At 42.0% G+C, this 15,545-nt stretch overlaps 1 protein-coding gene across 1 annotated transcript in view; it reads right to left on the bottom strand.

Moving 5' to 3' along the window:
• Positions 1-740: 740 nt before the first annotated feature.
• NUS1 (NUS1 dehydrodolichyl diphosphate synthase subunit) overlaps positions 741-15,545 on the bottom strand; it is a 41,152-nt gene continuing 26,347 nt past the window's right edge. Inside the window, exons 4-5 of the mRNA XM_030556183.1 lie at positions 5,091-5,190; positions 741-3,583 (exon numbers count right to left, since the gene is read on the bottom strand). Of these exons, the coding sequence (XP_030412043.1) occupies positions 3,493-3,583; positions 5,091-5,190 (191 nt within the window). The 3' untranslated portion in view covers positions 741-3,492. The remainder of the gene's footprint in view (positions 3,584-5,090; positions 5,191-15,545) is intronic.

The following is a 15,545-nucleotide window of genomic DNA, read 5'->3' as shown; positions in this document are numbered from 1 at the left end:
GATCCCTTTGTAACATTTCACAATCTGCTTTGGATTTAACTATCTTGAGCAGGGATTGGCAACCTTTGGCATGTGACCGACCTGGGTAAGCCTCTTGGCGGGCTGGGTTGGTTTGTTTACCTGCCGCGTCCACAGGTTCGGCCGATCGCAGCTCCCACTGGCCGCAGTTCATGGTTCCAGGCCAACGGGGGCTGTGGGAAGCGACGCGGGCCGAGGGATGTGTTGGCCGCCACTTCCCACAGTCCCCATTGACCTGGAGCAGTGAACCGCAGCCGAACCTGAGGACATGGACGGTAAAAAAACCGGTCTGGCCTGCCAGAGATTTTCCCTGATGGGCTGCGTGCCAAAGGTTGCCAATCCCTGATCTTGAGCAAACAAGCCCCAGAACAAGCATCTCGGTTCCCCTTCTACAGCAGAAAGTTTAGATCCCTTTATATAAAAGGACAGTTAAGTTTTAGATTTTCCCTTGCCTTTGGCCCCCGCATCCCCATACAATCTCACCAACTTTTCAGTGCAGATGCTTTCCATGATAATGTGAACACAAAGGACATGAATTGTTCACACAAAAAATGGGGGACAGTCCACAAAAAATGTTTTGGAGGTTCACCCAAGAGGTAAGGCCTGCCTGGAGCAGGACACTCCAGAAGAGAGAAAAGTGATACCATTCCACCATGAGCCATATAAATTATTTCCCAATTCAAAAATCTAGAGAAAAAGTGTTCATATAACACCATAACCTGTAGAAAGATTATATTCTTTTATTGGTTTCTTGTTTTACAGATTCAGGTTTAACTTTCAATAATAAAGTTAAATAAATTGATTCCTTAATCATAAAAAACTTGCTTTACACATTATTTACATGTAGCCAGAGACTACAGCCAGACAATGTCACAGCTATACAATGTACCTGCACACAGGATAAGCCGGGGTGGGGAAGCTAACTGCAATGACACATTCGAAGATCAAGTTGTGGATATACAGAGTGTATTTGGCACAGCTCACTAAATCTTAAGGTCTGGCTCTGAAACAGGAAATACTTGCTTCAGTAAAGATATTCAGGAATTTGTTAAGGGCCAAAAACAGTTCAGGTAATGCAAGACTTTTTTGGCAGTCTGCAGACTGGTGAAAAGTTCAAAAGAAACACAGAATTAAGTCTCATTTTCCTGTTTTATTTCTGTTTACTGCCAATACCAGAACTGCTTGACAACCTTTTTTATGTTTACATGAAGGTGGTCTTTGCCTCACGAAAAAATTAAATTCACAATACCCAAGATCTCTCTTCAAGAGCAAGTCATTCATCCCATCCCCAAAAGCTAAATGTATGTTTAGTGGGGAATTCCAGGGACCTCAAGAAGGCATTGCATGCTAAATTGTCCATCTTGTTTTATCATAGTAGAAACAGGGTGAACATCAAAAGCCAACCCCACAAATGAGATTAAATACACTGTACTGGCATTACAACCCATAGGGAATATCATCTTGACGTCCTTGAAAGGATCAGCTCAAAGCAGTGAGCAACTTGATCAAGGTCCCTTTGTCTCACACAAAACATGAAATGAGGCAGTTCACATTATTATAGATTCTTTTGGGACCTGCAATGTGATATTAAAGGAGGGAGAGGAAAATAAAAAGCATAAATTACTGATGCTAACAACTGCTCTCCAACCTGTACTGTAACATTATATCTACTAATGACAAAAAGCACAGTGTGTTATTTTACACAAAAAACAAACAAAAAACACATTCTTTTAAAATTTGATAGTTCCCTTTTTAAACTGAAATAAAGATTTCCCATGCAGTGCTTTGCCAAGCTTCCCACTTTCTTAAAGAGCAAAAGAGGACTAAATCTCTGAGGAGGGAGACAGATCTGAAAACACTTGTTAAAGAACAGGCTAACAATTCTATAAACTCAAGGACAAAAAAAAAGCATATGGTTTCAAAAAGACAAACATTCAGCAATAAACAGTACAGCTCTCTTTTTAGGTACTGCTTATTCTTTAATACTTAAAAGCATTTAGACATTACATGACAATTTCAATTTAAGAGTTTTTATTTCAAGTGTATTTTCTATATTTAAATAATTAAATGAGGACATTCTGTCATGGAGGTTTTTTTCCTATAACTGTCAAGAATTCTTTATGCAGATATTAACCTAATGCTGCACTTCTGGTTACACTGCTTCATCATTCACGATCTCAAACATGAAAAAAAACATAGTAAGAGTACTGTATGTTCACTAAATCCATTCCTTTTCTTCACTGTATTTGCAGACTTGCAAAACTCAGTCTTGAACATATCTAGCTCAGAATGTATATTTATATCTGATGGAGACTTCCCTGAAATGTACCCAGTTAAACATTGCCTTATGACTAAACAGTAATAAGGAAAGCACAGTGGTAATTTGTATTGTTCCTTAAATAGAGCTTGAAAAATAGAATCAGCAACACAAAATCTAAATTTAACTCAATCTGAGACTGGTTTATCCAGCTAGAGACTTAATTCACTTAAAGTTTTAATTTAAGAATAGTACCAGATCAGTGGAATATAAAAAGTCATTGACAATGATAATTATGTTTTGGAAATCTCAATTTATGTCATCACTATGGATGCTCAATTCAGTGCCACTGAACTCAACAGGAATTTGGCTTCGCTGGGTCCTAGGAAAGAAGGGAATATATCTAGGGCTATACATGCATTTTTGGAAGGCTTTTGCTTTTAAACATCCTTGTTCCCCCCTCAAAAAAACCCCCACAATTCACCCTGGATATTTCATAACAGACTGCTGCTTAATGTACTTACCCCAAAATAAGGTAATGAAAGAATCTGTGGCCTCTTCAGATTACAGAAATTTATTACCTGTGCTTTTTATCCTATTAGACACTTTGTCTTGTCAGCTGATAAGCTGGAATCTTTTCATTCCATTTTTATGGTCACCTGAACAGTTACTGATATACGCAATACACAAACACACACCTAACATATTTGAAGATAACCAGGCCAATAGCTCTCAAGTGTTCATCTATGAGGAACACAGGGAGGATAAGGACAGGACAGGCATATAATTGCAAACAAGTCTTCCACTTTTCCACTCTTTCAATGCATCTGGCAACATCTTATATTGCCTAGCAGTTTTCACAAGGATACTATGAATGTTTCCCCTTAGAAAAGGGGAACATTATTCTTACATAACATTTTGGTCACTGGAAGGAAAATAAAACAGAGGTGGGGGAATAGAGCATTTGATCAGCTCTGCTTAAAATTTATACAAGGTAATTTGCACAAATTAACAAAACTGTGCATTTCCCCCTTTCCGCAGAAGGATTCTCACACACTCACACGCACAGACTCTCTAGAAAGGTAAGACACTTTATTGAGTTTGTTGATAAATTAAGAAAATTACTATGAACCAGACTTGTTCAGATCACAGGGTGCTTGTAAACAGAGATACTGGATCCTTTCCATGGAAAGCCTGACAGAGTGTTCAACAAGAAATCATTTTCCCCAACGCTGCTCACAGGCTGCATAGTGATGGAGCGCAGAAAAAAAATCTTCATAGCTGATATTCAGGTGTGAAGGCAAAGAACTGAGGAAACAAATTAGGAAGGAGTCATTAAGGCAACTATTTTATATAAAGGAGTTTACCTAGGCAAGCAAATGTAATTTCTGGTTAATCATCACAATCACAACCACAACAGTTAACTGAGCTGCAGAGTTCTGGTACCCCTCAAATAACTCTCATAATGAAGGGCTTATCTATACACAAACTGCACTGAAAAAAACTAATTTGGCTGTAATTAACATGTTTTTTATTTTGGTGCAAGTTTGCCCATGGACACTTACAGAGCACTGTGAAATAAGTGTGAGACAGACAGATTTGTGCCAGAATAAAAACTGGGTTAATTACAGACAGGCTAGCTATTTCAGTGTAAATTTGGTAAATTTGTGTATAGAAAAAACCTTAAGACACGACTTTTAAGCAACTTATGTAGTACCATTGCCATTCTATTGTCATGCTATTTATTTAAGAGAGTCCTTCTACTGACTTCTGAAGTAGCCCACAAATAGCACAAAGAGCTGCTGCTTCCCACAACATTGAGAAATGTTCAAAATATTTTCAAACCACAGAAGAAAGTTTAAATCTTCTGGGTGAAAGTATGACTGAGCCCTTTTTCTATTAAAGCACTCAAAGACAGTTACAGGTTCGACTTCATTAATGAAGTGTCAGTAGGAGTCCCAAGATCAGACACACTTCTGCTTTCATTCAGATTACTCCTGTACATGGAAAAACCCCAACACATCCACAAAGAATGCCTCTGACCCCGTAACATCTCCTCAGTTAAATCTAGAAGACAGACAAGTATATTTAACAAACCTCCATGTGTAGACAGAGGGCAACAGAGCTTTACATAACATAACTCTAAGTGAAAAGTAAGTATCAACAGCAAGACATGCTCCTGTTATGAGAAAAGGTCAAATGCATACAATTCAAAGACAACTTGATACAAGCGGAGGCAAAACACTGTCACACAAAACTGATGGTTTGATACCTTCTCAACTATGCAGCCAATGGTCTTTAAGAAACTACTGAATCTTTTCTGAAGAACCTATCAACCAGGGCATATAACAAAAGGATTCAGGATCCTCTTAACTGAACTGGTAATGACAACACTTTTTAGAAGCTATTTTTTTGCATACCATGGTCAGAAAAGGAACTGAAGAGCAACAATCAATTAACAGACACTAGAAACATCTGCACACACAACTCCTCTCTGGGCTTCAAGGCACAAAAACCTCTAGAACCAATGGAGTAAATGCTTCTTGTTGGAGACAAGCAAAACCCAAAAGCAGGGAACCAATCAATATTATCTCTCTGTAACAGGAGATGGTAAAAACTGATGCACAGAACAGATACCTTCTGTACAATCACTATCTCCAGGCAGAACTTAGGCCCTGCTTTTTGTCTGCTGGAGGGATTTAATCTCTTTCTTTCTGCACTACTTTAAAGTTAAAAAAAAAAACATTTAAAACTGTTAAGTTAAAGAATGAATATATTCCAACCAGTTAACATAAATGATTTATAACCAACTCACATGATCTCTGTCAGTCTGATGTGCCAGGGAAGGAATCCTAATGTGCTGTCCACAGGACCAAACTTCAAAATTAAATCAGGGTCAGGGAAACCTTTATTACCTACAAAATAAATAAATAAAAAGAGAGGGAAATAATTAAAGTTTATGGAATTAGAGATTTAGACTTATTAGAATTTTAAGAGACTTATTTCACATGAATTATGCATTTGTTCATTTAAAAAAAAAATCAGTCACATAAGAGACAATAAAAAGTGTTATAGAGAAGAGATCAGCCCTGCACCTTTTTTCTAACAAGTGAAGAAAGAGGCTGAGGCCAGCATTGGTAAGAGTGGGCTGCTATGTCTTGCACAATAGTCTGGGGACTTGATTAAAAATATAAGTATACATAGTGAAGACGTTAGAATCCTACTGTGAAAAATCAAATTAGCTGACATATTGACCATGATGTCACATAACATATCACAGAACTCTCCACAAAACATCCCAATCACTGGGACACAGCTGAGAAAACTTAATGATTTATTACATGGAGAACTTAAAAAAAAAAAAAAAAAAAAAAAGGGGCCGGCCTGCTCTTAACATATAGATTGACAGATTTTTACTACGTAGCGATCCCTGTGCTTTAAACACAAAAACAGGCATGAATTGCTTAATTTCTTGTACTTTGCCATTGTTCTTAATGAGTTTAGACAAGTAACTATACATAGTTCAATAAAGTGTCTGTAGGAGTCCTAAGGTCAGATGCATTTCTGTCTTCATCCAGAGTGCTCCTGGACATGGAGATACCCCAATGCATCCACAAAGGATACTTCTGACTCCATAATGTCTCTTATAGACAATACTTACCTCCTTTTAACATCTACTGATCTCAGAGGAGGTAAGTATCATAGAATCATAGAATATCAGGGTTGGAAGAGACCTCAGGAGGTCATCTAGTCCAACCCCCTGCTCAAAGCAGGCCCAACACTAACTAAATCATCACAGCCCCTCACTCTTCTCCAGACTAAATAACCCCAGTTCCCTCAGCCTCTCCTCGTAAGTCATGTGCTCCAGTCCCTTAATCATCTTTGTTGCCCTCCACTAGACTCTCTCCAATTTGTCCACATCCCTTCTGTAGTGGTGAGACCAAAACTGGACGCAATACCCCAGATGAGGCCTCACCAGTGCCAAATAAAGGGGAATAATCACTTCCCTCGATCTGCTGGCTGTGCTCCTACTAATACAGCTCAATATGCCGTTGGCCTTCTTGGTAACGAGGGCACACCGCTGACTCATATCCAGCTTCTCGTCCACCTCGTCCCAGGTCTTTTTGTGCAGAACTACTGCTTAGCCAGTCAGTCCCCAGCCTGTATTAGTGCATGGGATTCTTCCTTCCTAAGTGCAGGACTCTGCACTTGTCCTTGTTGAACCTCATCAGATTTCTTTTGGCCCAATCCTCCAATTTGTCTAGGTCCCTCTGGACCCTATCCCTACCCTCCAGCGTACCTACCTCTCCCCCCAGTTTAGTGTCATCTGTGAACCTGCTGAGGGTGCAATTAATCCTATCATCCAGATTATTAAAGATGTTAAACAAAACCATCCCCAGGACTGACCCCGGGGCACTCCGTTTGATACCGGCTGCCAACTAGCCATCAAGCCTTTGATCACTACCCATTGAGCCCGACAATCTAACCAGCTTTCTATCCACCTATCAGTCCATTCATTCAATCTACTTTAACTTGCTGGTAACAATACTGTGGGAAAATGGCAGCACAGAAAGATGAAGTGACTTGCCAGAGTCCATTCTGCAAGCCACTGGCAGAACCAGGAATGGTCTCCAGAGTCCCAGTCTAGTGTTCTATCTAGGCCACACTGAATTTCAGCTCTGTGGATTAAATTTGTAAACTAGACTAATTCCATTTTAATATGGTTTGATAAAGTTGTCACTGTGGTAGTTTAAAAAATGCGGGACTATTAGAAGCAGGCTTAGCAGGGTTGTGTAGTAACATTTAAACTCCTACCCACACTACACACTTCAGACTAAACTGTAGTGCTCTGTGTACATCCATCTTGGACTACTCCCACATACAGCCAACCACACTGTAGTGAGTAGTACTGTTCTCCTCAACCATCTGTAGAACATACTGTAGTTATGTCAGTAGTTTAACTAACTGAATGGCCCCATAGTAAGAAAATACCCAGGTGTCATAAACAGATAGCTAAGGGTTAATGTCTCTTTCACCTGAAACACCTGACCAGAGAACCAATCAGGAAACCGGATTTTTTCAACCTTGGGTGGAGGGAAGTGTGTCTCTGGTCTTTTGTCTGTCTGCCTGCTCCTCTGAGCTTTGGAGAAGTACTTTCTACTTTCTAGTCTTCTGTTTCTAAGTGTAAGGACAAAGAGATCAGATAGTAAGTTCTATGGTTTCTTTTCTTTGGTATTTGCATGAATATAAGTGCTGGAATGCTTTGATTTGTATTCTTTTTGAATAAGGCTGTTTATTCAATATTCTTTTAAGCAATTGACCCTGTGTTGTATCATCTTAATACAGAGAGAACATTTGTATTTTTTCTTTCTTTTTTTATATAAAGCTTTCTTTTAAGACCTGTTGGAGTTTTTCTTTACTTCAGGGAAATTGAGTCTGTACTCACCAGGGAATTGGTGGGAGGAAGAAATCAGGGGAGGTCTGTGTGTGTTGAATTGGCTAGCCTGATTTTACATTCCCTCTGGGGGGAATAGGAAAGTACTTTTTGTTTCCAGGATTGGGAACAGAGAGGGGGGAGTCTCTGTGCAGTTTCACAGAGCTTGTGTCTGTGTATCTCTCCAGGAGCACCTGGAGGGGGGAAGGGAAATAGGATTATTTCCCTTTGTTGTGAGACTCAAGGGATTTGGGTTTTGGGGTCCCCAGGGAAGGTTTTCCAGAGGGACCAGAGTGCCCCAAAACACTCTAATTTTTTGGGTGGTGGCAGCAGTACCAGGTCCAAGCTGGTAACTAAGCTTGGAGGTTTTCATGCTAACCCCCATATTTTGGACGCTAAGGTCCAGAATCTGGGAATAAGGTTATAACATGGTGGCAGCGGTGGGATATAGACAGAATCCAGAAGCCAGTAGGAATATTATATTTTTCTTTTCTCTGCTAAGGGCTTTTTAGCAGAGAGAAACAGTTTGGTTTTAAAAGGGAACCAGAGAGAATTTTTTTTTCTGCTCTCTCTAGCAGTTTGTGGTTTGCATGTTAAGCGAGAAGACTGTTGAGGGTCTTTTGTCATGCAATAGCCCTCCCATTAGCAGGCAAGTACCAGCACTTATATGCATGCAAATAAAGTGGTTTTTCTGGTTTCCCTTAATTGAACATTAGCTAGAGAGAGAAAAGGAAAAAAGCACTGTTGCTAGGCAGACTTCAGGAGGCAACAGAGAGCCTGCAGTTCAGAAAATAAACACCGGAGGGCACCCCAACACAAGAAAACAGGAACCATGACTTCTAAGGCAAAGATTGACGCCGAAGAACAAATCAAAGACGCTGAACACAGGCGACAGATGGAGATGAAAGAAAAGGAAGAAAGCCTCAAACTGGCAGCCTTCCAAAGAGAACAGGCAGCCCAAGAGGCAGCACACAAAAGAAAACTAGAAGAAGAAGAGGTAGCCTACCGAAGGAAACAAGCAGAAGATGAGTTGGCCCACAGAAGGAAGCAAGAAGAAGAAGAGGCGGCCCACCGCCGAGACATGGAAAAACAACAAAAACAAATGGAAAAAGAAAATGAAGAGAAGGAAAAACAGAGAAAACATGAACTGGATTTGGCAAAAGCTGGGCTGCATGTGCCAGCCAACCCTAACAACCCGGCGCCAATTATTGCTCCACAGCACAGGAAATTTCCCACCTACAAGGCAGGTGATGACACCGAGGCCTTCTTGGAAAATTTTGAAAGAGCCTGTCTTGGGTACAGCATCCCCGAAGACCAGTACATGGTGGAATTAAGGCCACACCTCAGTGGACCTTTAGCAGAGGTGGCAGCTGAAATGCCCAAGCCGCAAATGAATGACTATAAACTTTTTCAAACCAAGGCCAGATACCGGATGGGGATAACCCCAGATCATGCCCGTCGGCGCTTCAAAACCCAAAAATGGAAACCAGAGGTGTCATTTCCCAAACACGCCTACTACATTGCAAAAAACTATGAGGCCTGGTTAACAGGAAACAACATTCAAACCTTGGAAGAAGTGAACCTCCTCATACAAATGGAGCAGTTCTTGGATGGTGTTCCTGAAGACATCACACGGTACATACAAGATAGAAATCCCAAAACTATCGCTGAGGCGGGGGAGATTGAAGCCAAATGAATGGAACTGGCAAAAAGCAAAAAAGCTACTGTCAAGGGGAACAATTACCCCAGGGGGCACACAGACCATAAACCCTACAACCGAGGACAGCCAAAGACCCTCCATACCACCCAAGTAAAGCCACAAATACCCTACTCTTCAACCTCACCAGTCTCCAGTAACTCACCTCGGCCCAGTGACCCATCAGATGGAAGATGCTTTAAGTGTAATGAACTGGGACATATCAAGGCCAACTGTCCCAAGAACACCATGCGAGTGCAATTCATTACACCACCATCACCCCAAAGATCCCCAGGCCCAGATGCCTCTCAAATACCCTTGGAGCGAAGGGAAAATTTGAAAGTGGGCGGAAAAAAGGTTACTGCGTGGAGAGACACGGGGGCACAAGTGTCAGCTATCCACCAATCCTTCGTTGACCCCAAATTCATCAACCCAAAGGCCAAAGTTACCATTTACCCCTTCATGTCACAAGCTGTAAACTTGCCTACAGCTGAACTGCCTGTCCAGTACAAAGGCTGGTCAGGAATGTGGACTTTTGCAGTCTATGACAATTATCCTATCCCCATGCTACTGGGGGAAGACTTGGCCAACCAGGTGAGGCGGGCCAAGAGAGTGGGAATGGTTACCCGTAGCCAAACCAGGCAAGCTTCCAGACCCATTCCTGTTCCTGAGCCGTCCACAGACGCCCCGTCTGTGTTACCAGAGACCCAGACAGAGGTAGTGAACCCGGATTCCATGCCTACCACTAAAACAGCCACAGCATCTCCAGTCCCAGGCCCGGAACTGGAACAGCAACCAGCACCAGCAAGTGCAACCACATCTTCAAACTCAACGCCAGAGGGCGCCAGCAAGCCAAAACTGGCAGAAGCAAAAGACAGCCATACCCAAAAGGCTCAGCCAGAGCCTGAAATACCCTCAGGTGCACCAGCGGAGAGCGGTTCACCAGCAACGGAAACAACCCCATCACCTACATCGCTTCCAGAGGGACCAAGCCCAAGTCCACAGTCTAAGAAAAAACTGGTGACCCCAGCCTCAAGGGAACAGTTCCAGACTGAGCAGGAAGCAAATAACAGCCTTCAGAAAGCGTGGGCGGCGGCACGGAGCACCCCACCGCCTCTCAGCTCTTCAAATCGATCCCGGTTTGTTATAAACCAAGGACTTTTATACAAGGAAATTCTTTCTGGTGGACACCGGGAAGAATGGCAGCCGCAAAAACAGTTGGTGGTTCCAACTAAGTACCGGGAGAAGCTCTTAAGCTTAGTCCATGATCATCCCAGTGGCCATGCTGGGGTGAACAGAACCAAGGACCGGTTGGGGAAGTCCTTCCACTGGGAGGGGATGGGCAAGGATGTTGCCAAGTATGTCCGGTCTTGTGAGGTATGCCAAAAAGTAGGTAAGCCTCAAGACCAGGTCAAGGCCCCTCTCCAGCCACTCCCCATAATTAAGGTCCCATTTCAGCGAGTAGCTGTGAATATTCTGGGCCCTTTCCCAAAAAAGACGCCCAGAGGAAAGCAGTATGTACTGACTTTAGTGGACTTTGCTACCCGATGGCCAGAAGCAGTAGCTCTAGGCAACACCAGGGCTAACACTGTATGCCTGGCCCTAACAAACATCTTTGCCAGGGTAGGTTGGCCCTCCGACATCCTTACAGATTCAGGGTCTAATTTCCTGGCAGGGACCATGGAAAAACTGTGGGAAACTCATGGGGTGAATCACTTGGTTGCCACCCCGTACCACCATCAAACCAATGGCCTGGTGGAAAGGTTCAATGAAACTTTGGGGGCCATAATAAAAAAATTCATCAACGAATTCTCCAATAATTGGGACCTAGTGTTGCAGCAGTTGCTGTTTGCCTACAGGGCTGTACCACATCCCAGTTTAGGGTTTTCACCATTTAAACTTGTGTATGGTCACGAGGTTAAGGGGCCATTACAGTTGGTGAAGCAGCAATGGGAGGGGTTTATATACTTAGTAGTATATGTAAAGGTGCATGTGTTGTATTAATCTGTTTATTTTCAAGTTCTAGAAGGAAATTGCCGCCAGTGAGCTTCCCCACTGTCTGCAATTTGGGGGGCGTGTCATAAACAGATAGCTAAGGGTTAATGTCTCTTTCACCTGAAACACCTGACCAGAGAACCAATCAGGAAACCGGATTTTTTCAACCTTGGGTGGAGGGAAGTGTGTCTCTGAGTCTTTTGTCTGTCTGCCTGCTCCTCTGAGCTTTGGAGAAGTACTTTCTACTTTCTAGTCTTCTGTTTCTAAGTGTAAGGACAAAGAGATCAGATAGTAAGTTCTATGGTTTCTTTTCTTTGGTATTTGCATGAATATAAGTGCTGGAATGCTTTGATTTGTATTCTTTTTGAATAAGGCTGTTTATTCAATATTCTTTTAAGCAATTGACCCTGTGTTGTATCATCTTAATACAGAGAGAACATTTGTATTTTTTCTTTCTTTTTTTATATAAAGCTTTCTTTTAAGACCTGTTGGAGTTTTCTTTACTTCAGGGAAATTGAGTCTGTACTCACCAGGGAATTGGTGGGAGGAAGAAATCAGGGGAGGTCTGTGTGTGTTGAATTGGCTAGCCTGATTTTACATTCCCTCTGGGGGGAATAGGAAAGTACTTTTTGTTTCCAGGATTGGGAACAGAGAGGGGGGAGTCTCTGTGCAGTTTCACAGAGCTTGTGTCTGTGTATCTCTCCAGGAGCACCTGGAGGGGGGAAGGGAAATAGGATTATTTCCCTTTGTTGTGAGACTCAAGGGATTTGGGTTTTGGGGTCCCCAGGGAAGGTTTTCCAGAGGGACCAGAGTGCCCCAAAACACTCTAATTTTTTGGGTGGTGGCAGCAGTACCAGGTCCAAGCTGGTAACTAAGCTTGGAGGTTTTCATGCTAACCCCCATATTTTGGACGCTAAGGTCCAGAATCTGGGAATAAGGTTATAACACCAGGCTTGGGGTTTTTTGGTATTAAATTTAAGATTGGAATCCAATTTCCTTAATTTCTGGGAGTAATTCCATGTGCAGCAAGAATCGGATATGCCTCTTTCAAATGAGACATGTAAGAACGTCTATATGGAAAGTCTGACACCTTAAATTTCCTATTATGATGCTCTAGTATTGTGTTAAGGGAGGAAACAGATGACCAAGAGCTCAGTTCTTTTTGCAGAGCTGGAGCCCTGCATCTGACATTGATGGGAAAGTCCAAAACAAAGGCAAAACATCAAGTCATATTAAAATCATTTCAAAACCTTCTGATAAGGGTAGAATTATCACTGGAGTATGGGTTGTTCGCCTACTCCATTCCTCTGGGAATCGGTTGGGATTATTCTGGTTTTTATGATTGCATCACAGAACTTTAGGTATGGAAGTGGTTGACTGAGGCAAGTGTCCTAGCCTCTGGAAGAGTTAATCTCCGAAGGAAAAGAAGGGGACATTTCAGATTTAAAGCCATTGAGACTATGTGGTGTGATACACAAGAAAGTCTTCCATAGAGGGAGGTATCCAGTCTGAGGTATCCAGTAACTATCTTGTGCTCCTACTGCATTCCAGAGGCTGGAGAGAGTGTGGTGGTCTGATTAGTTGGACAGATTTGGGGTAGCAACGGAATTGTTACTTCCAACACACATCTTCTATGCCAGAGCCATTGATGTGGCCCACTAAAAATAGTTCAGGATGAAGAGAAGAGCAGTCACTGAGCTCAGTTCCTCCATGTACTCTAGGAAGTTGGCTAGGAAGGACATAAAGTCAGTATAGGACACAGCAATAGAGATCAAGAATGGGGAGAAAGTTCTCAATGGACACGATCCTAAAGGCATCTTTAGTTTTAACTCTGCCCTGTAATAATGCCATGCAGTAACCAACCAATTCTGATTGCAACATCTGTGCTTAGAGTCATAGATTCAACTGATTTTTCATTTTAGTTTGCTCTTTCCACATTCCTTCTTGGTGTCATTACAGGGGAGAGTTGTTTAAGTGCCTTAACTGTACATTTTGCTACCTTAACATGTTTAGATTTCTAGAATTTAATCTACGCTTAGAAATTCCTGGGTTTTTGCATGCCTGTGTTAAGAGATAATTAAGCCCTACCTGTAATTTTTTTTTTAATTTTAGATATGTAAACAGACTTAATTCCTAGACAACAACTGAGTTAAATTAGAGTTATGTCAGAGGTATTAGGAGGTCATCAGCAAGAGTATTCTGTTCGGCCCTAAAATCAAACCTGTCTTGTCCATAAAAGCAACTGTGCATCTACACCAAATTTTCAGCACAATTCAAGAGTAAAGCTTGAATTTTCTTAGTTTAAAAAAAAAAGTTTAGTTTCGAGTTCTAGTCAGTTAAAAGTTAACAAAATTTCACACTCTGCATCATGTTATTCTGTAGTTTGGCTGCTGCTCACTTGAGGTAGGTTGGCATTAGCCTGAGTGTAGATAATTCAAGTTAATTTGAATGCGAAGACAGGCTTTAATACATTCAGTTGACTCAGTCGCACTTCTCTCATTTCTTCAGAAGGAAAATTGTTTGAGAATCCCATAAAAGACACTAAGATATGAAGACTGGTGTTGGAGAGGTTATACAGGATACAGACAGAAAGAAGACTTGGAGGGGAGGAGTTAAATCGAGCTCTGAAGGTATAGAAGAAACTGATGCAGAAGGTGAGGGAAGCCAATGGGATATGTTTTCAGAGTGCTCTGCAAAAGAGTTTAGCAGCAGCATCTTCAAATAGGGCAGAATTGGGTGAAAGTTTTTTGACTAATAGAAATTTTGCCAAAAAACACACCTGGGGCGGGGGGGAAGGAGAGGCTCAAATTATTCTCAAATTTGGGAAATAGTTTAGGCTGAATCTTTTTTTCAAAATGTCACTTTGAATTGAGATTTGAAAGGTTTTCAGGCTTTTTGTTTAGTCGAGGGAAAAAAATGAAAATTCAATTTTACACTCCCAAACACTGAAATAAATAAATATAAAATTATGTGCTCAGTTCTGTGCCAGGGACATGACAAATGTTATGATTTAAACTATATACAGTAACTCCTCACTTAATGGTGTAGTTATGTTCCTGAAAAATGCGACTTTAAGCAAAACAATGTTAAGTGAATCCAATTTCCCCATAAGAATTAATGTAACTGGGGGGTGGGGGGTTAGGTTCCAGGGAAATGTTTTTCACCAGACAAAAAAATATATATTATATAGAAATACACACAGTATATGTTTTAAATAAACAATCTAATATTGTTCACAGCTATTATGATTGTGAAGCTTAGTTGAGGTGGTGAAGTTAGAGGGTGGAAGAGGGTGGGATATTTCCCAGGGAATGCCTTGCTGCTAAATGATGAACTTGGCTGAGCCCTCAAGGGTTAACATGTTGTTAATGTAGCCTCTCTCACAAGGCAGCTCAAACACAAGGGAGGGGAGACAGCATAGCAGACAGAGAGAGACACACACCTTGTGAGAGAGAGAGAGAGATGCACACTGCCCCTTTAAGTAAGCTGACCCACTCTTAAGTGCATTGTCTTTATAAGTGGATCAGGAAGTTGAGACAGCAGCTGCTGCTGCCCCAAGCTCTCTGTCTCTCTCCATTTGTGTCCTCACCCTGCTCTATATGAAGAAGGGGTAAGCGGGGTGCAGGAGCAGGGGGGAAGGGGACATTCTGACATTAGCACCCCTTTCCCCCCTCTGCACAGCAAGCAGGAGTCTCTGGAAGCAGCTCCAAGGCAGAGGGCAGGAGCAGCACATGGCAGTGGGGGGAGGGACAGCTGAACTGCCAGCAATTGATAGCCTGCTGGGCAGCTGCAGCACAGGAAACTTACGGGAGCAGGGAGCCGACAGGGGGGCTGCAGGTACACCCTGGTTCCAAGCCCCCACCAGCTAGCTGCAGCGGGCTGCTCTTCCTGCAAGCAGTGGACAAAGCAGGCAGCTGCCAAACGATGTTAGAAAGGAACATTGCCCAACTTTAAACGAGCAAGTTCTCTAATTGATCAGCAGTGTAACAATGAAACAACATTAACCAGGATGACTTTAAGTGAGGAGTTACTATATTATCAAGATATGGGCAAAAGTTCTAAAATGGTCATCAATGCTGAACAGGAGACCAAATCCAGATGTAAATCCAATGCCATTTTGATCCAAATATGCCTGTTACAAGTTG

The sequence above is a fragment of the Gopherus evgoodei genome, chromosome 3 (genome assembly GCF_007399415.2).
Source record: "Gopherus evgoodei ecotype Sinaloan lineage chromosome 3, rGopEvg1_v1.p, whole genome shotgun sequence".
Classification (NCBI taxonomy): domain Eukaryota; kingdom Metazoa; phylum Chordata; order Testudines; family Testudinidae; genus Gopherus; species Gopherus evgoodei.
The sequence above is the reverse complement of the archived record's forward strand: the minus strand, read 5'-3'. Positions and strand labels throughout refer to the sequence as shown.